This window comes from Helianthus annuus, chromosome 17, assembly GCF_002127325.2.
Source record: "Helianthus annuus cultivar XRQ/B chromosome 17, HanXRQr2.0-SUNRISE, whole genome shotgun sequence".
Classification (NCBI taxonomy): domain Eukaryota; kingdom Viridiplantae; phylum Streptophyta; class Magnoliopsida; order Asterales; family Asteraceae; genus Helianthus; species Helianthus annuus.
In genome coordinates, this window is record NC_035449.2 from 29,924,688 (window position 1) to 29,948,057 (window position 23,370).

Genomic DNA, 23,370 nt, shown 5'->3' on the forward strand with positions numbered 1-23,370 from the left:
ACTTATTATCGAATATTCGAATAAAGTGATATGATACATTTAATAAATTCAAATAAACATTCAACCAAAACCACAAAATGATATGAGAAACCCATAAGTACTAAAAATCTTCAATCAAAAACATCAAATATTAAAAATACAGTATGGTGAAAAATCCTAAATCCTACAAAGATTTACTACATGTCGGTTCGGTTCGGTTATGGTAGGTATCAAAAAAATGATAACCATAACCGACCCGCTACTTTCGGTTTTCAAAAATCCATTAACCGACCCACCGGTTTTTTATTTGGTTCGGTTTTTTCGGTTCGATTTTGTCGGTTAATTCGGTTATGGTTCGGTTAATTCGGTTTTTTGCACACCCCTACCGTCAACCACCACCGTAACCCCCCTGAAACATCACCATATAACGGAGAACATCTCGGATCTAGAAGGAAATAAAAAGAGAAGAAGTGAAACCAGGTCTTACCCGAAAACTTTTGTCGAACCATAGAACTACTACCGACGTAGACGGTGCTGCTTCCGTCTTCCGACGCCGGCTTCACCGCGTCGCTGACCGGCTCCATCATTGTTGCTCCTCTCCGACTCATCTCTCTTCGTTGCCACCCTCCTTCTCTCTCGGTTCCGATGCCGCACCACCACCAGACGGTGGTGGTGGTGGTGGTCGTTTAGTTCTGTAACGGGGGGGGGGGGGTAGGAAGGGAGGGTGTTGTGTGATGAGTGGGTTACCGGAGAACGGCTGGAGCCGTGGCCTGAGTCCGTCGACTGAAACGAAGGAAGTGAAGAGGCTGATGATGATCATGAGTGGGTGTGAGCTAGGGTTTCTCTAAGGAGCAAATGCAGAGAGAAGAAAGTGATGAGGGAGTGTCGGCTGAAACTTGAAAGTGAAATGAGGGTTTCTTTTTTTTTTTTATAACAAGGTTTATATAGTAGGGTTTCAAAAGCAAATAAAGTTGGATGACTTTTATTTCTTGTTTCATACGTATATACACATACATATAAAACATAATTTCATGGTTATGGTGTGTATATGACAACATCATTACAACCATACTTTTATGATGTCATACTAAACGTATTAGTTAACAAAATATCTTTTGTTAGTGTAGGCCTTACAATCAAGAAATATGATCATGATAAATCAATTACTTAACACAATCTAGTGAAATAATTCACCCCTACCAGTAGGGTGACATGATTGATATATACTATATACATACTATAAGTGATCATTTATATAAATAAAACACAAGACCTGATGATAAACAAAAATGTAGGTGTTCGTGTTTGTATATATTTATACATAAGTATACACGTGTGTTTTCGTTGAACCTGTAATCTTTATTAAAATAGACTGCGTTAAAATATGAATATTAATTACAATCATATTTACGTGTATATTATGCATAGAAATTAAGATGAAAATGCTTCTCTAGCATCTTGGTTACCAACGTTTGTTTTGTTCTTTCATATCGCTATAGAATTGTTAATTAATAACGCGTTATTTGTGCCTCTAATCATAATTAACAAGCGTCGAAATTACGGGTTGTCACATTCTCCCCCTGTTGCAGAAATTTCGTCCTCGAAATTTAAACTATGTTATCTCCTCAGAGTTGTGTCGTTTCGCAGGTAAGTCCGAATAATACCAATATTTTTGCTTACGTGAGTGTAAAGACATTTTGCATCAGTAAGAGCCCAACGGTTCAACTGAATTTGTTCTAGGAATCGATGTCGAGTGAACGAAGTGTAGTGATACCATCACCAATGTGATCAACTTTATGGGGTTCAACAAAAGAGGAATCTCGACCAATAGAATTCCAAATGAACGTTCGCAATATGCAATCAATTCTTGAAACAATAAAAATTTACTACCAATGGAAACTTGCGTTGGTTGTTGTATGATTGGAACTCTAATTCAACAAGTTCAAGTAAATAGAATCATAAAAATGATTTGTCAACAATCGAACCATTAAATGAATAAAATCAATGTGTTGACATTATTGAATTGCAAGGATACACCGAAATGAAATACAATCGAACCTGGTGTATCATCGTCTTAATACATAGTTGCATTAAGACTATTCAAACGATGTGTCAAACGAAAAACATAAATAATTTCCAATGAAACGGCTGATCGTGATTAGCACAAGCTACAAGTTTATACCGACACCACAAGGTGTCGTAGTGAATGAAATAATTCGATAATAGCGGTGACCGAACAAGCATCACCGTGTTTTGCATGAAACGCTCGATCATGATTACCGACACCACAAGGTGTCGTATTGAATGAAACAATTCAATAATAGCGGTGACCGAACAAGTATCACCGTGTATGAAATCAGATGAAAGGGCTCAACGAAATAAATGTGAATGTTTGTTCCAAACAAACATCATGAGATTTTCAACTGATAATGAAACAAATAAATAATGTTTTCGAGTAAAGATGAAAAGCAATGAATATCACCAAAATGTCCGCTCGATGATGAAAGATCCGTTAAGAGGCACACCGAAATATGACATGAACTTGTGTACCATTATCTTAACACATGATTGTATTAAGACTGTTTTAATATAATAATTCACAAAGCGGATTTAATATCAATAAACAACTAAATAAATAATTAAATCCGTACATGAGTTAAGCAACGAGATTAGCGCAAGCTTCAAATTTGTGAAAACGCCACCACTAGGTGATCGTATCAAAGAAGCGATTCAATGAAGTCGAAGACCAAACAAGCATGTTATGGTTCAAAGCAAATGAAGTTCTTGTTGGAATTATGTAGAATATGATGACTTCAATCCATCATATTAGACCTTGAATTGAATATATATCATGAGCAAGTTCAAACAATTGAACTTGGTTTAGTCACATTTCAACAATGAATGCACGTATCGATGCGAAATTTCAACATGGTTACAACGAAAAACCATGTATGTAGCTTGAAAAGGAAAAGAGATCCAACAAGTTTCATTGACTCGATATCAAGGAGTCAACGCTTTACAACAATGCAATCGTCCAAATCACAATGCAATAATCAACATAGAGAAACAATATTGAACGTTGATAAAGCAACAATTTCGAGTGAAGTCACATGCGTAACAAACGCATGTGTAACATATGAATTGGTCAAGAATGAAGCAAATGAGTATTCGCTATTATGAAAGAAAATTTTCGTGATGCAATGATCATTAGGGGGAGTAGAAATACGAAAATCTACTCACTATATGCAAAAGTCGAAATTTCAACAAAAGAAATATAAGGACTTTACCTGGAATTTCGTGCGATAACTGGTTGTTGAATGACATTACCATGGAATGTCGAACATAGCGTATTCACCATAAATGAAGTAGGGGAATGCGAAGACATGTGACTTCTTTTGCAGCGCCAATAACTTTGAGTCTCTTTAGACTAAGTAGCGACTATTGCGAAATCTTGTTCTAACGTACCTCAGCGAGATTAGTGTCGTTTGCATGTTCACGTGCCAAAGTGCTGCATTATAGTCAGTAGTTCTCCCGCTGCCAGGATTACCATGGTTTTTATCGTGCCCGATCATGTTTTCCAAAGGCCTTGCCTCAAAAGTCACGTATGATACACTTCGACGTCCGCTGACGTATAGTTTAGGTTTCATGTGCACTCGCGCACTAGCGTTTCGTTCCACGTAGATTACCTGCTCAGGTAAATAAGATAGCATAGACGGCATAATATAATGGCGTTTTCCCGAGTTGTTAGTCACGGTTTCTAAGTGAGGACCTCTAATGAGTTTCGACATAAGCTTTCCAAAGGTCCTAAATGCATGTTATCAAAACCCTCCAGGTTTTGCTTACTGTGTGTAATCGTTTCGTGTATCGTGTATCAAACGCAACTCTTGTGCATGTTTAAAATCAAAACAGTTGACTCATTATTCTTGGAAACGGTTGGAACCCATATTCGAGTCTTAGGCGTTCTGTATGTGCTCAAGTCTTAATAATCTAAGTCCCCAGAGGAAAGTGAGGTTAAAGCCTAGGTATCTCTACAGAAACCTAATTCGCTGAAACCTATAGCTCTGATACCAATCTGTCACACCCCGAAATATCAGAGCTGGCGTGACTGGACCGGTATCTTCATTGCACAGCGGAAGCAAATAAGCTAAGACTTCTAGAAAAAGAACGCCGCTAAGTACTCGAATTCCCATGGGTTCTCCTATTCCAACCGTTCCGTAGTTTCGAAAATTCCAACCTGAGAAAGAACATGCGAAAAAGTCAACATAAAGTTGAGCGAGTTCATAGTTTGTTTTGAAAAGATTCAAAAGAAATCTTTTTGATAACCGGTTTTAAAGTTTTTGAGAAAATATAGTAAAAGCATTTTCTTGGCATGATATATGAGAACTGTGAGTCTAGCCCACAAAAGTGTTTGTGCATTGCACGAGAGAGAATGGGCCAAGCCCAAACGAACCTTTGTAAGCAGGATCAGCGCGTCCTCTTACTTAGGCATAATTTGAAAAACGTTACCAAAGTTTATAAATCCATGTATTTCTGAGTTTCCATCAAATAAATCTTATGAACATATGAAAGTTTTAGTGTTGTAAATGGGTATGTAAAGCGTCTATGAACAGGTTGATCGTTAATGTTTCGCGAGGACATTAACGTATGCGGCGACATAGGAAGTACTCAACCTGTGTAGACGGTTTTTAGTGTCGAATCACCTCGACTGTGTCGAATCACCTCGACTGTGTGAATCACCTCGATTGTGTCGAATCACCTTGACCGTGTGAATCACCTCGACTGTGTCGAATCACCTCGACTGTGTCGAATCACCTCGACTGTGTCGAATCCCCTCGACTGTGTCGAATCACCTCGACTGTGTCGCCCGTACCCATTAGAAAATCATGCACGTTTCGTAAATAGGCGCGTGTTTTGTAAAACCGGTATGTTTGATCGAAATCATTCGTAAACCATTTAAGTTCCTTGAAATTCGTTCGCAACACGGTTTAGAAATATGAGTTTTCGTTCATCGAAAAGTTGTTTATTTTTGCTAGACTTGCATGTCTTTCCACCCCCGAAAACATTTATAAAAATGTAAAATAGTAAAAAGTGGGGGTTATGAACTCACCTTGACATTCCTGTGCAAAGCTAGCTTAACGTGATTCCGTGATGTCATTCCAAGAATGTGAACTCGCTAGCGTGCAACTATATTGATCCTAATCAAGGAATAACTCATCAGTTTCTAGTTTAATCGTAGCTAAACTACGTGTCCGAGCTCTACCGAATCGTAATCTAAACGATTCTAGGATAGCGTTATCGTCTTGGTTTTGAGATAACCAATTTATGGTTATTCGATCCCATTTAAGCGGGATAGATACTAAGTCTCGAGATCGACTTAGTTTTCGAGTGTTCTAGAAAATATATTCTTATATATAAATATAAGCATACTTGCGAAGTCGTGAATTAGAAGTACATAGGTGGATAGCGGTTCGTGTCGCCGTTATCGAATCGAGTCGGTTAATAGCGTCGTTTGTTAAAATCCTACGACAATGTGTCGTACTTCGGGTAAACGTTCTAAATAAATATAAATAATTATATTTATTTTATAAAAGTATACGAACACGACGTTTGAAAGAAATATATACATTATATTTATTTGTAAATGAGTTTGGAAGTATGGATGTTTAAATTAAACATAACCATTTATGTTTATGTTATTTAAATATTCGGATTCTATCGTTTTGAAATAAACATAATTCAGTGCGAGTGCTTGATGAAATCGTAAATATTATTTATTTAGTAAGGGTTTGTCGGAATGTTATAATTTCGTTTCGTGAGTTGTGAAACGTCGGCAAAATAAATATACATATATATTTATTTTATAAGGAACTTCAACTTCGACAAGTGTCGTTTTTAGAATATAATCGCGTGTCGTGTTTAGGATTTTTATGAAAATCGGACAGAGTTTCCTCTGTTTTTCGAATAACCCGACAGCTAAATGTCGATATATTTTTCAAAATTCAATCAACGCTTCAATAATATAAGAAATCTATATAAAATTTTGTCGAGTGTAATAAATATAAACTAGTACCAAATTGAAACGGGTCGAGCTCGGTCGCGTAAACTACTAAAATTCTAAATTCTATATCAATCTAATCTAACTTTCGTGTTGTAAAACTTTACCGGGTCTAAGTTGACCGGGTCTTGCGTTGACCAGCCTTTGACTAAGTTTGACTGAGTTTGACCAGAACTGATGACTTGTTGACTGCCTTTGACCGAGACCCGAAACTGACCGGAGTGAATCCGAGCTGCTCCACGAAACTTGAACCAAGCTAGAACCATAACCCAACCGAGACTAGATCGAACCAAATCAAACCCGAAGCTGAGTTCACTTAAACCGACCGTGTCGTGAACTGAACCGAGCATAATCTAACCCGAGACCTCCCAAAAGACCCGAACCGCGGCTGTGACCCGAACCAACTGAAGTACCTCGGACCACCACCCTTGTCGCCGCCGCTGCCATTACTCCGGTGGCCTTTTGCCGCCGTCAACCACCACCGTAACCCCCCTGAAACATCACCATATAACGGAGAACATCTCGGATCTAGAAGGAAATAAAAAGAGAAGAAGTGAAACCAGGTCTTACCCGAAAACTTTTGTCGAACCATAGCACTACTACCGACGTAGACGGTGCTGCTTCCGTCTTCCGACGCCGGCTTCACCGCGTCGCTGACCGGCTCCATCGTTGTTGCTCCTCTCCGACTCATCTCTCTTCGTTGCCACCCTCCTTCTCTCTCGGTTCCGATGCCGCACCACCACCAGACGGTGGTGGTGGTGGTGGTCGTTCAGTTCTGTAACGGGGGGGGGGGGGTAGGAAGGGAGGGTGTTGTGTGATGAGTGGGTTACCGGAGAACGGATGGAGCCGTTGCCTGAGTCCGTCGACTGAAACGAAGGAAGTGAAGAGGCTGATGATGATCATGAGTGGGTGTGAGCTAGGGTTTCTCTAAGGAGCAAATGCAGAGAGAAGAAAGTGATGAGGGAGTGTCGGCTGAAACTTGAAAGTGAAATGAGGGTTTCTTTTTTTTTATAACAAGGTTTATATAGTAGGGTTTCAAAAGCAAATAAAGTTGGATGACTTTTATTTCTTGTTTCATACGTATATACACATACATATAAAACATAATTTCATGGTTATGGTGTGTATATGACAACATCATTACAACCATACTTTTATGATGTCATACTAAACGTATTAGTTAACAAAATATATTTTGTTAGTGTAGGCCTTACAATCAAGAAATATGATCATGATAAATCAATTACTTAACACAATCTAGTGAAATAATTCACCCCTACCAGTAGGGTGACATGATTGATATATACTATATACATACTATAAGTGATCATTTATATAAATAAAACACAAGACCTGATGATAAACAAAAATGTAGGTGTTCGTGTTTGTATATATTTATACATAAGTATACACGTGTGTTTTCGTTGAACCTGTAATCTTTATTAAAATAGACTGCGTTAAAATATGAATATTAATTACAATCATATTTACGTGTATATTATGCATAGAAATTAAGATGAAAATGCTTCTCTAGCATCTTGGTTACCAACGTTTGTTTTGTTCTTTCATATCGCTATAGAATTGTTAATTAATAACGCGTTATTTGTGCCTCTAATCATAATTAACAAGCGTCGAAATTACGGGTTGTCACAACTTCTTTGTAAACAACATTAGAAGTCTTATTTGTTGGTTTTCATCAGCGTCGAATATTAGTATTTTAACGCCTTCTCTGGTTTTGACCCTTGATAATGCAACATACAACTCACCATGAGTGAAGACAGGATCTTTCAAATAAAGACCAACCTTTGATAACGATTGTCCTTGACTCTTGTTAATTGTCATAGCAAAACAAATTGATAACGGAAATTGTCTTCGTTGAAATTGAAAAGGTATTTTTTTGTCAGACGGAATCATATTAATCCTTGGAATAAAAACTCTTGTGCCAATGTTCCCACCAGATATTACTTCAGCTTCTATAACTCGTTTACCAAGAAAAGTAATTTGAAGCCTTGTACCGTTACATAACCCTTTCTGTTGATCAATGTTTCGAAGAAGCATCACAGGAACACCAACTTTAAGAACTAATCTGTGATTAGGCAAGCCAGAAATCTTAAGAGCATTTAAATTTTCTGTTGAGTATAAGCTTTGTTGAAAAGAATCAAGAATTTGTTCAGTTTGACATATACTATCAGAACTCAGATACTCTTTCGCATCACCAGGAAATAACGATAGCAATCGATCATTAATTTCATGAACTACCTCATTTTTGGGTGCTAGAATTGCTCGCTCAGGAAAAAATCCAGAAATCCTAAATTGTTGAATAATTGAAGGATATACAAAGTCAATTAAACTTTGTATTGGGTTACAAATATCGGTGATCAGTAAATCATCTGGTATCTCTATAATGGCGTCACCATCATTATCATCTCCAACGTTTCCTTCACCAATATCAATAATCCATTTTGCAAATTCTCTGATAGACTTCATATTCGAACTTTCAGCTCCAATAGTTAGACGCATGTTTTTAGTCAGCCGTAAGAGTCTGCATTTTGCCCATATGTATGAAGAGCTTAAAGACGCACTAACAATTTCTTGTCTAGTACCATTAGGAATAACAGGTAGTATTTGTCTAAGGTCACCACCAAATACAATAACTTTACCACCAAAAGGAATATCCGAACGAATACTCCTACCTTCCGAAAATACGTCGGTCATGGTCCTATCTAAAGCTTCAAACGCATGTTTGGGTACCATCGGTGCTTCATCCCATATTATTAATTGGGTTTCCTTTAATAATCTCGCAATATCACTATTTGGCTTAATATTGCACATTGAATCTTCTGTTAGATTAATGGGAATATGGAAACGAGAATGAGATGTCCTTCCACGGGAAAGTAATAACGAAGCAATACCACTTGAAGCCACATTTAAAACTATTCCATTTCTGCATCGAACAGCTGAAGCCAAAGTCTTCCATAAAAAGGTTTTTCCAGTTCCACCGTAACCATAGACAAAAAAAAAAACGCCTCCTTTACGCCCTACAACTGTGACAACTGGCACAAAACCGGTAATTTCCGTACACTTTAATTATTATTTAATGACTGCAATTATGTGCTTAAATGTCAACATCGACTGAGTACATGCTAAACAAGTGAATTCATGTACGTTTTATACTACAAAATAATGCTTTATGCATAAACGAGAGCGTTGCGTCAGAAATACTAGTAAACTCACCGGTAAGACATACTATGTCAGCAGAACTGCAGAAAGTAGTCAGACATTAAATTTGGAGCCTAGGTGAAGGCCCAACGACAAGAATACATTAAAACCTAAGAGTACATACAAGGGTTAATATATATATACATTACGGAAGCAAAAATAAGCACTAAAAAGCACCCGAAACGCACTTTAAGTGCAGAAATTTACATAATTCAGCTATAATCAGCATTTTGGCATTGAAATATTATGCAAAAATGTCGTTTTATTATCCAGAATATTTCCCTAGGTGTTGGGAATTGAAAGGATACAAAAAGGGTACATAAAAGACACTAAAAAGTGTAATTTAGCACTTTAACGAACCGGTGTCTAACCGAACAACATGACTTTATCCGGAACATAAAAATATTGTCATTGAGATTGTTTCTCTTTTCTGAGCTAGTAAGAGTCCCCGAATACCCTAACACCCGTTATAACTTACAACACACACCATACACTAAATAAGCTCCTAACTTAACTAACTAAACCTTAATCGTTAGTTGGAATCTAACCATGAGACCCCCCCCCCTAACGAGTTCGGTCCCATGAGGGGACAAACACTTACAAACTTTGATTATTTAAAATCCCTTATGTTTAATATTTTGGAGACATCTTATCCAAGGGTTAATTAGGAAGGTTGGACTATAAGAAGGACCATGGGGCTTCATGTTCATTCATAACCACACATCAAAAACTAGCTCTCTCTCTCCCCCTTGCCATAGCTTCGGCCGAACACAACCATCCTCACCACACCACCTTTCGATTTCAAACAAACCATTCTACATACACTCAAGTGTGAAGGATCGCGTATAAGGAAGATCGGTGCACTCGGGAACACAAGGACCTCACTACGTTGCTATTAACCCCTCGTTTTTCGCCTAGTTTCTTCCCTAGCCTCGAGCTAGTAGACTCTAAACACCTCCTTGATCTTGTCTAAGGTGGTTAATAAGAGATTTGTCGGTTGAAAATCATGAACATGTAAGAACAAAATTAAAAGTCTAATAGAAGTGATGAACTTGGTGGTTAATAAGTAAATATTAGTGTAAAACTCTTGGATCTTGTTTTGTGATGATTATCTTGTGCTGATTTATGCTAGTAGTAGTTCGGATCGTCATCTAACCCGGCTAAGTCATGTTCATAGAACATGAACTAGTGTATGTTAAAGCATGAAAAGGACTAGATGATGAACACTACTACATGTTAACATGAACTTGTGTAAAAGTGATTTTTCTTGTAAAACGGAGTTCTAAACTAGTAGATCTAAAGATCTATCAGTGGTAATTTCGAAGAACCAAGTGTAAAATGAAATCATGTTTTAAGGCCAGATCTTTCATAAACAAAAGGTGTTTTTGTGAACTAACAAGTGTGTAGTCACTTGTGTAACGAAGGTTTTAACAAAGAATTATTTTTGTAATATTTGACCTAGAAGTTGTAGAAATGTATTTTCTTCAAGAATAAAGATCACAAGGAACCGACTTTATTTATAAAGATGGAAAGATCTACTAAAAATAATGGAAAGTTACTACACACTTTTACATAACTCACAAGTTCATATGTTTGCGATTTATGTATATTTTTGACTAGTTGATGTTGAAATATTGTTTGTTGATGTTGGGAAAATTATTGATAAAATTTTGAAAAGAAAATGATACGCTAGAAAGCGTGGCCACCTCCAGTTACAGAGGAAACTCTGGCGAAATTTTTCCAAAAATATAACACTCGGAGATATTTCTACGACAAGTGTTATGAATATATTTTAATTTGCTTTTCCAAATAAATTTCGCCATGATTTTTTTTACAAAATTTCCAAGTGTCGGAGGTGGGTTTTCGTAAACGAAACTTGTTAAATATATATTTAGAATATATATTTCATAGTAAAACGCTTGTGTAAATTTATGATAAGTATGTATATTTTGAGAGAAAAATATATATATATATATTATATGATCACCAACTTTTGTGCTAAGTGTATATAGTATGTGTTGTACGTGATAGTGTATTAAGACTTAAAAATACACCAAATACTCATGAGGAGTATAGACATAAAAATACACTTACAATATTCAAGATACATAATTCGGTTGCAAAGTGCAAAACACGAGATACTTATATTAATTTTTGAGAAAATAATATAAGTAAGATACTTAATTAAAAATATAAAATATTTCTAACACAACAATACGAATCCAAAAGAGAGTGACTGTACTTGTGCGACGCAAGTTTAGTGACTAATGTTAAGAAAACGCGTATAGGTCACGACATTAATTAAGCAAATCCGGTGAAGTTTACGACGCACAGGAACACAAAGTTGTGAGTTCATGCTCCCCCTTTTCTTTTAACTGTTTTCAGTTTTATAACTTCGGGGGTGAAATACATGTTACAAATATTATTATGTTTAACAAATGGTATGATAACAAGAAGCACACTCGGTGAGAACGAGTACCAAGTGTGACGTGATATAATAATAGAAGAAGCGCACTTGGTGAGAACGAGAACCAAGTATGATGCGTTATGAGAGTTGATACGAGAAATCGTGTCACGAATAGGGTAAATAAGCACCATTAATCAACAATATACCTAGACCGCAGAACAAAAGGTTAGATCTAACGGGTGTCGGGCAGCCACACTCTCGGTGAGGACGAGTACCGAGTAGTGCTTTTGTGTCTCAGAATATGCCAACTAGAAAATGCCTAAGGTTTGGTGGCTTCCTATGTCGTGTCACATGTTAATGGCCTTGCAACCCATTAACAATCCTAAAACTTACAAGAATACTTTGTTTACATTAAGATTCATACCATATTAAAACTTGATTTTTTACTTGAGTACGTGGGGTACTCAAGAAGACTTGAATTAAAACTTGAGTACGTGGGGTACTCAAGAAGACGGGAATTATACTTGAGTACGTGGGGTACTCAAGAGAAACGTGAATTATACATAAGTACGTGGTGTACACCTGAATACTTGATTTATATATGAAAGCTTGATTTATACATGACACAAACTATGTTTTCATATAAAGTATACAAACGTGAGATACAAAAACTGCATGAATTCACACCAACATTATGTTGACGTTTTTCCAAAACTCACATGTATTTCAGGTAACTAGGATGGATGTGCGCATGGTTTTACTCATGCTCGTGATTGTCGCTTTGTTTATCGTTAAATAAAGTTGTAACTTTTAAGACAATATGTTATCTCGTGTTGTAAACGCTTGACATATGTTTTCAGTAATGTAATGCTTGAAGTTATTTTTGAGCATGTAGTATGTTTACCTTTCGTATGTAATGAGAACCTTTCATGATCACACCTCGTGCTTCCGCCGCAGAAAGGGGTGTGACAGATTGGTATCAGAGCTGCGATTGTAGTGAACCAGGATTCCTTCTCGAGTCTAGTCTACAAGCTCTAGGATCCTTTCACGAAAATGATTTTCAAAGAGTTTTCATTGCATAAAACTTCCCGCGACATCCACTGCCTGAAACTGCTTACATGAGTCTAGAAAAGACATTACGAGATTTAGGGTGCACAGGAGTAGCACTTGTCTTTAACTGAGAAATTACTTGCAATTATGTGTGATAATTAGCATATACATGTACTAGATGTAGAATACCACTAGTATACATGACTTTGCCTGAAAACAATGACTTAACTGAAGGAAGAAATACGAGGATGAAACGAACTGTGCGGACTGTGCAAGGAGTTACGTAATTATGGATGCATACATAATTATGGAATTCGGTGCACAAAAACCACAGCAAGTCTTGTCACGTATAGATTCCCTTAGTACAAGAAAAAGGTCAAGCGTATACTCTTTGGAGTCAATGACTTAGGGTACAAAGACAAGAACCGCCAATGTGAAGAAGGGTGTTTACCTAATTATACATGCTTGTTGTTGTATGAATTGATTGCGCGGATTGTTTGATGTCACTTATGTGGTATATGCCTGCGTATACATATATATACTACTGTCTTGTATGACGATATCAAACAAATGTCTATCAGAACATGGCACCAAGAAGAGCTGTGAACGCTCGTGATCAACCTCCCCCTCCCCCACTGCCAAAGACTGCTGAAGAGCTGAACGCTCTACTGGAAGAAAGGATCTCTGCTGCTATCGCCCAGTACGAGGCGAACCGTACTTAAGACAGTGGAGGACCAAGCAATGCTAGACGTGACGGACATGGAGATTCGTCTGGAGGAAACGCTGCTCAAGGTAACCTTAAGACGACTTGCTAAGCATGGAGAAATTCATGAACAGTCTTTGTTTCATTATTTCTTCGATTGCTCACAAGTGATTTGGTTGGGTCAATTACAGGCTGCACCTTCAAGCAGTTCCTCGACTGCAAACCAATGAACTATGATGGCACTGGAGGAGCAGTAGCGTTCGTGCGTTGGACGGAAAAGACTGAAGCCACAATCCGCATGAGCAAGTGTACCGCGGATCAACAAGTCACTTTTGCTACTGGGCTGTTCGTCGACGAAGCACTGACATGGTGGAATATGCAAGTTCAAACGCTGGGTGATGATGCCGCGTATGGCATGACTTGGGATGAACTGAAAGAGAAGATGAGAGAGAAGTACTGCTCTCGTGCCGAACTCCAAAGGTTGGAGACAAAGTTCTGGCACTTGACTATGGTAGGTGCTGATATCACTGGGTATACTCGAAGGTTCCATGATTTGTCCAGGGTGATTCCCTATATGGTGACTCCGGAATTCAAGCGCGTTGAATGCTACATTTGGGGACTAGCCCCAGAGTTTCGTGGCATGGTAACTTCAGCCAAACCCCAAACAATCACTGAGGCTGTAACTCTGGCTGTCAGCCTTACTGAAGACTGTGTTCGCATGCAAAAGCTATCACTGAACCCGACAGAAAACACCGAGACGCATGCTGAGTCGTCCGGTGACAAGAAAAAGAAACATGCAAACCTGAATCAAGCAACTCGCAACAACAAGGGTTCCAACAAGAAACGTGACACCAACCCCCCTAAGGAGGCAAATACTGCAGCCAAAGGATACCAAGGCACCATGCCTAAGTGCCAAAAATGTAAGTATCATCATGACGGAGCTTGTCGCATTCCAAGGTGCGACAAATGTGGTAGATTGGGTCATCAAACGGAAGACTGTTGGGGTAAGGGAAAGAATCGAAATGGAAACGGTGCTGGTAACAAGAACGGTAACGGGAAGGGGCAGAACCAAGGATGCTTCCGTTGTGGAAGCAATGATCATTTCATGAAAGACTGCCCAAAGAAAGACAATGCTCAGGCTCGAGCATTTGTGATTGGAGCAAAGGACGCACGCGAGGACCCTAACGTGGTCACCGGTACGTTTCTCGTTAACAACCACTTTGCATCCATGTTATTTGACACTGGTGTCGATTATGGTTTCATGTCTGTGGAATTTAAACGTACGCTTGGGATAGAGTCTAGTAGATTGGATATTCCATACTCCATAGAATTAGCCAATGGTAAACTTGTTGAGTCGAGCGAAGTTGTTAGAGGATGCACACTAGAACTTGGTGAACAAAGGTTTAGCATCGACCTCTTACCTATCCAATTGGGTAGCTTCGATGTAGTGGTCGGAATGGACTGGTTGTCCAAGAACAAAGCTGAAGTTATTTGTCATGAGAAAATCATTCGCATCCCTTTAGTGAATGATGAAACTCTCATCGTGCATGGAGAAAAACGAGACGCGCCTCTTCGAATTATCAGTTGCATGAAGGCGCAGAAGTGCTTAAGGAAAGGATGTATCGCTTTCTTGGCACATGTTATAGACAAGAAGGCTGAGGAGCCGAAACTCGAAGACATTCCTGTGGTGAAGGAATTCCCTGATGTTTTTCCCGAAGACCTGCCAGGACTACCTCCGCAACGACAAGTCGAATTCCGTATAGACTTGGTTCCAGGAGCCGCTCCTGTAGCCAAGGTACCCTATCGACTTGCACCGTCCGAAATGCAGGAGTTATCTACACAACTCCAAGAGTTGTTGGATAAAGGATTCATAAGACCAAGCTTCTCGCCCTGGGGAGCTCTAGTATTGTTCGTGAAGAAAAAGGATGGAACTCTGCGAATGTGCATCGATTACAGAGAACTGAACAAGCTCACTATCAAGAATCGGTACCCACTACCGAGGATTGATGACTTATTTGATCAGTTGCAAGGATCAAGCTACTATTCCAAGATCGACCTTCGATCTGGATACCATCAGCTAAGAATCCAAGAAGAAAGCGTACCAAAAACTGCATTCAGAACATGCTACGGACATTACGAGTTTCTCGTGATGCCATTCGGATTGACGAACGCTCCAGCGGTCATTATGGATCTAATGAACCTCGTATGCAAACCACATCTCGATAAATTCGTGATTGTATTTATCGATGATATCCTAATCTACTCACGGACGAAAGAAGAGCACGAACAACACCTCAGAATCATACTGGAACTACTGAAGAAAGAGAAACTGTATGCAAAGTTCTTAAAGTGCGAATTCTGGATTCGCGAAGTACAATTTCTTGGTCATGTGGTGAATGAGAAGGGCATTCATGTAGACCCGTCCAAGATTGAAGCCATAAAGAATTGGGAAGCTCCCAAAACCCCGACTGAAGTTCGGCAATTTTTGGGCTTAGCGGGCTATTACCGGCGATTCATCGAGAATTTCTCAAAAATAGCTCAGCCGCTAACGACCCTTACGCAGAAAGACACGAAGTATGACTGGGGTGTTAAACAAGAAGAAGCTTTTCAACTACTCAAAGACAAGCTATGCGATGCACCAATACTATCATTACCCGAAGGCACGGAAGACTTCGTGGTATACTGCAACGCTTCACGACAAGGTCTGGGTTGCGTGCTCATGCAACGCCAAAAGGTCATCGCTTACGCTTCAAGGCAATTGAAGGTGCACGAAAGAAACTATACCACCCACGACTTGGAGCTGGGCGCGGTGGTATTTGCCTTGAAGATCTGGCGACACTATCTATATGGTACTCGATGTACAATCTTCACAGAGCACAAAAGCCTGCAACACATACTTGATCAGAAGGAGCTGAACATGCGCCAGCGGCGATGGGTCGAGCTGCTAAATGATTACGACTGTGAGATTAAGTACCATCCTGGAAAGGCAAACGTTGTAGCGGACGCTTTAAGTCGGAAAGAGAGGGTTAAGACCCTAAGGGTTCGAGCATTGGAAATGACTATCCGAACGAACCTCACTTCACGTATTCGTGACGCACAATAAGAAGCCCTAAAGGTGAAAAACCGCAAAGCTGAATACCTCCGGGGTGCATTGAAGTACATGGCGCCAAATGAAGAGGGAGCCTTATACTTTAAGAAGCGTATTTGGGTTCCACTCTATGGTGGCCTGCAAGAAGTCATCCTTGACGAAGCGCATAAATCGAGATACTCGATCCATCCAGGATCGGACAAGATGTATCAAGACTAAAAAGAGTACTATTGGTGGCCGAGACTCAAAAGCGACGTTGCTGTTTATGTTGGTAAATGCCTAACTTGTGCTAAGGTTAAGGCTGAATATCAGAAACCGTCCGGCTTACTACAACAACCAGAGATTCCCATGTGGAAATGGGAGCAAATCTCGATGGACTTCATAACGAAATTACCCAGGACCCCGAGAGGGCACGATATGATATGGGTAATAGTCGATCGGTTAACGAAGTCTGCACACTTCCTTCCGATCCAAGAAAAAGACAGCACTGGAAAGCTTGCTGAGATATACCTGAAAGAAATTGTGACGCGTCATGGAGTGCCTATCTCAATCATTTCAGACAGAGATGGACGCTTTGTCTCAAGAATCTGGCGATCATTTCAGGAAGCCTTTGGATCTCAGCTAGATCTAAGCACGACATTCCATCCACAGACAGACGGCCAGAGCGAACGGACTATACAAACATTAGAAGATATGCTTCGCGCATGTGTCATGGATCTAGGCAGCAGCTGGGATACTCATCTACCGTTAGTTGAGTTTTCCTACAATAACAGTTATCACACGAGCATAAAAGCCGCACCGTTCGAAGCTCTGTATGGCCGCAAGTGCCGATCGCCCTTATGTTGGGCAGACGCCGGAGATAAACGCATGGTTGGTCCTGAACTTGTACAAGAGACAACCGACAAGATTGCGCAGATCCGAGAGCGCATTAAGGCGGCTCGAGATCGACAGAAGAGCTACGCTGATCAAAGACGTAAACTATTAGAGTTCGAGGTGGGGGACAAAGTGTTGTTAAAAGTCTCACCTTGGAAGGGCGTAGCCAGATTCGGAAAGCATGGGAAGCTGAATCCACGATACATCGGACCATTCAGAATCTTGGAGAGAATTGGTACCGTGGCGTACAAGTTGGAGTTACCGGAAGAACTTAATGGAGTACATGATACGTTTCATGTGTCCAACCTCAAGAAGAGTCCAACACAAGAAAACGTGATCATCCCTGCGGATGAAGTGCATATTGACGATGCCCTCCGATTTACAGAACAACCCGTAGAGGTTACAGACTGGAAAGTCAACAAGACCAGGAGGAGCAGTGTGAAACTTGTCAAAGTACGTTGGAACTCTAAGCATGGACCCGAGTACACATGGGAACGCGAAGACCAGTTCAAGGAAAAGTATCCCCACCTATTCGAGAAGACTCCTGCGAGAGTTACTTTAGTCTGAATTTCGGGACGAAATTCTTTTAACGGGGGGAGACTGTGACAACTGGCACAAAACCGGTAATTTCCGTACACTTTAATTATTATTTAACGACTGCAATTATGTGCTTAAATGTCAACATCGACTGAGTACATGCTAAACAAGTGAATTCATGCACGTTTTATACTACAAAATAGTGCTTTATGCATAAACGAGAGCGTTGCGTCAGAAATACTAGTAAACTCACCGGTAAGACACACTGTGTCAGCAGAACTGCAGAAAGCAGTCATGCATTAAAATTGGAGCCTAGGTGTAGGTCCAACGACAAGAATACATTAAAACCCAAGAGTACATACAAGGGTTAATATATATATACATTACGGAAGCAAAAATAAGCACTAAAAAGCACCCGAAACGCACTTTAAGTGCAGAAATTTACATAATTCAGCTATAATCAGCATTTTGGCACTGAAATATTATGCAAAAATGTCGTTTTATTATCCAGAATATTTCCCTAGGTGTTGGGAATTGAAAGGATACAAAAAGGGTACATAAAAGACAATAAAAAGTGTAATTTAGCACTTTAACGAACCGGTGTCTAACCGAACAACCGGACTTTATCCGGAACATAAAAATATTGTCATTGACATTGTTTCTCTTTTCTGAGCTAGTAAGGGTCCCCGAATACCCTAACACCTGTTATAACTTACAACACACACCATACACTAAATAAGCTCCTAACTTAACTAACTAAACCTTAATCGTTAGTTGGAATCTAACCATGAGACCCCCCCCCACAACGAGTTTGGTCCCATGAGGGGACAAACACTTACAAACTTTGATTATTTAAAATCCCTTATGTCTAATATCTTGGAGACATCTTATCCAAGGGTTAATTAGGAAGGTTGGACTATAAGAAGGACCATGGGGCTTCATGTTCATTCATAACCACACATCAAAAACTAGCTCTCTCTCTCCCCCTTGCCATAACTTTGGCCGAACACAACCATCCTCACCACACCACCTTTCGATTTCAAACAAACCATTCTACATACATTCAAGTGTGAAGGATCGCGTATAAGGAAGATCGGTGCACTCGGGAACACAAGGACCTCACTACGTTGCTATTAACCCCTCGTTTTTCGCCTAGTTTCTTCCCTAGCCTCGAGCTAGTAGTAAGTGACTCTAAACACCTTCTTGATCTTGTCTAACGTGGTTAATAAGAGATTTGTTGGTTGAAAATCATGAACATGTAAGAACAAAATTAAAAGTCTAATAAAAGTGATGAACTTGGTGGTTAATAAGTAAATATTAATGTAAAACTCTTGGATCTTGTTTTGTGATGATTATCTTGTGCTGATTTATGCTAGTAGTAGTTCGGATCGTCATCTAACCCGGCTAAGTCATGTTCATAGAACATGAACTAGTGTATGTTAAAGCATGAAAAGGACTAGATGATGAACACTACTACATGTTAACATGAACTTGTGTAAAAGTGATTTTTCTTGTAAAAGGGAGTTCTAAACTAGTAGATCTAAAGATCTACCAGTGGTAATTTCGAAGAACCAAGTGTAAAATGAAATCATGTTTTAAGGCCGGATCTTTCATAAACAAAAGGTGTTTTTGTGAACTAACAAGTGTGTAGTCACTTGTGTAACGAAGGTTTTAACAAAGAATTATTTTTGTAATATTTGACCTAGAAGTTGTAGAAATGTATTTTCTTCAAGAATAAAGATCACAAGGAACCGACTTTATTTATAAAGATGGAAAGATCTACTAAAAATAAGAGAAAGTTACTACACACTTTTACATAACCCACAAGTTCATATGTTTTCGATTTATGTATATTTTTGACTAGTTGATGTTGAAATATTGTTTGTAGATGTTGGGAAAATTATTGATAAAATTTTGAAAAGAAAATGATACGCTAGAAAGCGTGGCCACCTCCAGTTACAGAGGAAACTCTGGCGAAATTTTTCCAGAAATATAACACTCGGAGATATTTTTACGACAAGTGTTATGAATATATTTTAATTTGCTTTTCCAAATAAATTTCGCCATGATTTTTTTACAAAATTTCCAAGTGTCGGAGGTGGGTTTTCGTAAACGAAACTTGTTAAATATATATTTAGAATATATATTTCATAGTAAAACGCTTGTGTAAATTTATGATAAGTATGTATATTTTGAGAGGAAAATATATATATTATATGATCACCAACTTTTGTGCTAAGTGTATATAGTATGTGTTGTACGTGATAGTGTATTAAGACTTAAAAATACACCAAATACTCATGAGGAGTATAGACATAAAAATACACTTACAATATTCAAGATACATAATTCGGGTGCAAAGTGCAAAACACGAGATATTTATATTAATTTTTGAGAAAATAATATAAGTAAGATACTTAGTTAAAAATATAAAATATTTCTAACAAAACAATACGAATCCAAAAGAGAGTGACTGTACTTGTGCGACGCAAGTTTAGTGACTAACGTTAAGAAAACGCGTATAGGTCACGACGTTAATTAAGCAAATACGGTGAAGTTTACGACGCACAGGAACGCAAAGTTGTGAGTTCATGCTCCCCATTTTCTTTTAACTGTTTTCAGTTTTATAACTTCGGGGGTGAAATACATGTTCCAAATATTATTATGTTTAACAAATGGTATGATAACAAGAAGCACACTCGGTGAGAACGAGTACCAAGTGTGATGTGATATAATAATACAAGAAGCGCACTTGGTGAGAACGAGAACCAAGTATGATGCGTTATAAGAGTTGATACGAGAAATCGTGTCACGAATAGGGTAAATAAGCACCATTAATCAACAATATACCTAGACCGCAGAACAAAAGGTTAGATCTAACGGGTGTCGGGCAGCCACACTCTCGGTGAGGACGAGTACCAAGTAGTGCTTTTGTGTCTCAGAATATGCCAACTAGAAAATGCCTAAGGTTTGGTGGCTTCCTATGTCGTGTCACATGTCAATGGCCTTGCAACCCATTAACAATCCTAAAACTTACAAGAATACTTTGTTTACATAAAGATTCATACCATACTAAAACTTGATTTTTACTTGAGTACGTGGGGTACTCAAGAAGACTTGAATTAAAACTTGAGTACGTGGGGTACTCAAGAAGACGGGAATTATACTTGAGTACGTGGGGTACTCAAGAGAAACCTGAATTATACATAAGTACGCGGTGTACACCTGAATACTTGATTTATATATGAAAGCTTGATTTATACATGACAAAAACTATGTTTTCATATAAAGTATACAAACGTGAGATACAAAAACTGCATGAATTCACACCAACATTATGTTGACGTTTTTCCAAAACTCACATGTATTTCAGGTAACTAGGATGGATGTGCGCGTGGTTTTACTCATTCTCGTGGATGTCGCTTTGTTTATCATTAAATAAAGTTGTAACTTTTAAGATAATATGTTATCTCGTGTTGTAAACGCTTGACATATGTTTTCAGTAATGTAATGCTTGAAGTTATTTTTGAGCATGTAGTATGTTTACCTTTCGTATGTAATGAGAACCTTTCATGATCACACCTCGTGCTTCCACCGCAGAAAGGGGTGTGACAACAACTGCTTCTATTATTTCATCAAAAACCGCTCGTTGTTCATCTGTAAGAGATTGATGCAACCTGTTAAACTCAGCTTGTACTTCATCTAGGTCATGTGACAGCTCTTCATTGATCAGACGATTAGAAGCATCACGTAAGGAATCATCATCAGGGTACGGCATAGTGGCAAACCTTCGTAATGATGAACCATTGGAAATTAAATAGTTTTCAATTTTCAACAAAGTAAGGTTCTTAATCTGATGTCCAGGAAGCACTAAACCTAGCAAATAAAAATATTAAGATTATTAAATAAAAAATCAAAATGTAGTATGTGAAATAAAAAAAATAGACCAGAACCTGAAATATTTGTTTCTTTTTGACGTCTATAAACAATATCATCAGCTAAGTATTTCCACGTATTCTCCCAAACAAATTCTGGCCGAGATAGAGTATTCGACAATAGCAGGGTAGCAAATAACGCTCGAAGATACCCAGCATGTCCTTCAAAACTTGCTTCTTTAATGGCCTCAACGTATTCATTGTCATCATCTAAAAATCACATCGCATAGCAAGCATCTCTAAAAGTCGGGAATAATTGACCGTTAACTGTACGTATCTCCTCAAATGATCTAGGTCCTTTAACTTTATTCAGTAGTATCCTCAAAAAATAAGGTTCGCCCAAAGCAGGAGATACAGAATGAATCCGGCCAACACACTGGTACAACTTACGTACCTGCCAACATCTATCTTTAAGTATCCAAACAAATTTGGAAGGAAACTCAACATAAGTCAGCTTTCTAGCATCTTCATTTGTCTCGTTCAACTTCATCCATTGCATAAATATTGAAGAAGCAACAGAAGGCTTGCTTAAAACATTATCAATATCGTCATCAGCACCATACACAACATTCTGTTGGCCAGGCAAATGAAAGGGAAGCCTCATAATAGCAGGATACCTATAGTGAACCTCATTAGAGAATATTCTCCAGGATGCCTCACAAGCTGAAATATATCTACAATCATAATACTCATTGATCTCGTCTTTTGGCTTTTCTTTGATGGTTGAACTTGTATCACCAGAAACTACCGCAGTAGCCATATCAGGACCTTTGTTGATGTACTTGAACAAATATTTCACTGAACCGGATTGATTACACCATTCAACATTAATGTGTGCTTGATATCTTTTCAAAAGCCTTTTGTTATAAGGAACAACATTTCTGTTGTCTAATCTAACACCAGATTTTATAACTGTATGACCTGAATCTCTTCTTCTGTATACAGGAAAACCATTTGAATCAATAGTTGTATGTGGTGTGAATTTCTTCGGAAAGTTTTTTGAACATCTTTTATCAACCATGCAAGGACAATTCAAATTAGCATTCCCACACGGACCATGAATCATATAATCAGTCACAAAAAGAATAAAGTTCAGGATCTTCTTTTTTATCGGGAATCTCAGTAGAAATAAATGGATCTATATGATCAATGGTTGGAAGTTTGTGATCGACCTTCATGAATAAGCATATATGTGCATGAGGAAGACCACGCTTTTGAAATTCTACTGTATAAACAACTAAATAAAAAGGAACAATAAATAAATTTATTAGTTAATAACCTTGATTAAAAAATATGCATCAGAGGATAAGTTGTGAAAACAAAATAACATACCAGCGTTAATCTCACCAAAATACTTGGAATCCTTAAAATCTTTGATTAAGGAATCAAGCTTCCTTTTTAAACAATCGACATAATATATCAGGCCTGTCTTCGGCTTTGATGGTTGAATCTTTTAGAAATATTTTTACTTCACGCCACTTAGGATTACATGTTATAGTTATGAAGAAATCAGGGTACCCATAC

The 23,370-nt window shown here is 38.4% G+C and overlaps 1 protein-coding gene across 1 annotated transcript; it reads right to left on the reverse strand.

Moving 5' to 3' along the window:
* Positions 1–7,681: 7,681 nt before the first annotated feature.
* On the reverse strand, positions 7,682–22,912 carry LOC110923942. Its single transcript, XM_022167994.1, has 4 exons — positions 22,120–22,912; positions 21,865–22,056; positions 21,589–21,787; positions 7,682–8,978 (listed from the first exon to the last, which is right to left on the reverse strand). The coding sequence occupies exons 1-4, from the start codon at positions 22,910–22,912 to the stop codon at positions 7,682–7,684; spliced, it is 2,481 nt and encodes an 826-aa protein (XP_022023686.1).
* Between the last annotated feature and the right edge of the window lie 458 nt (positions 22,913–23,370).

What these genes read in the sequence shown, in the direction of transcription:
- LOC110923942 (XM_022167994.1), bottom strand. Translation starts at nt 22,912, where the DNA reads ATGATTCATGGTCCGTGTGGGAATGCTAATTTGAATTGTCCTTGCATG. An exon ending in TAGATCATTTGAGGAGATAC is followed by an intron (nt 22,057 to 22,119) that starts GTACAGTTAACG and finishes TGTGATTTTTAG; the next exon opens with ATGATGACAATGAATACGTT. An exon ending in AAAAGAAACAAATATTTCAG is followed by an intron (nt 21,788 to 21,864) that starts GTTCTGGTCTAT and finishes TTTATTTGCTAG; the next exon opens with GTTTAGTGCTTCCTGGACAT.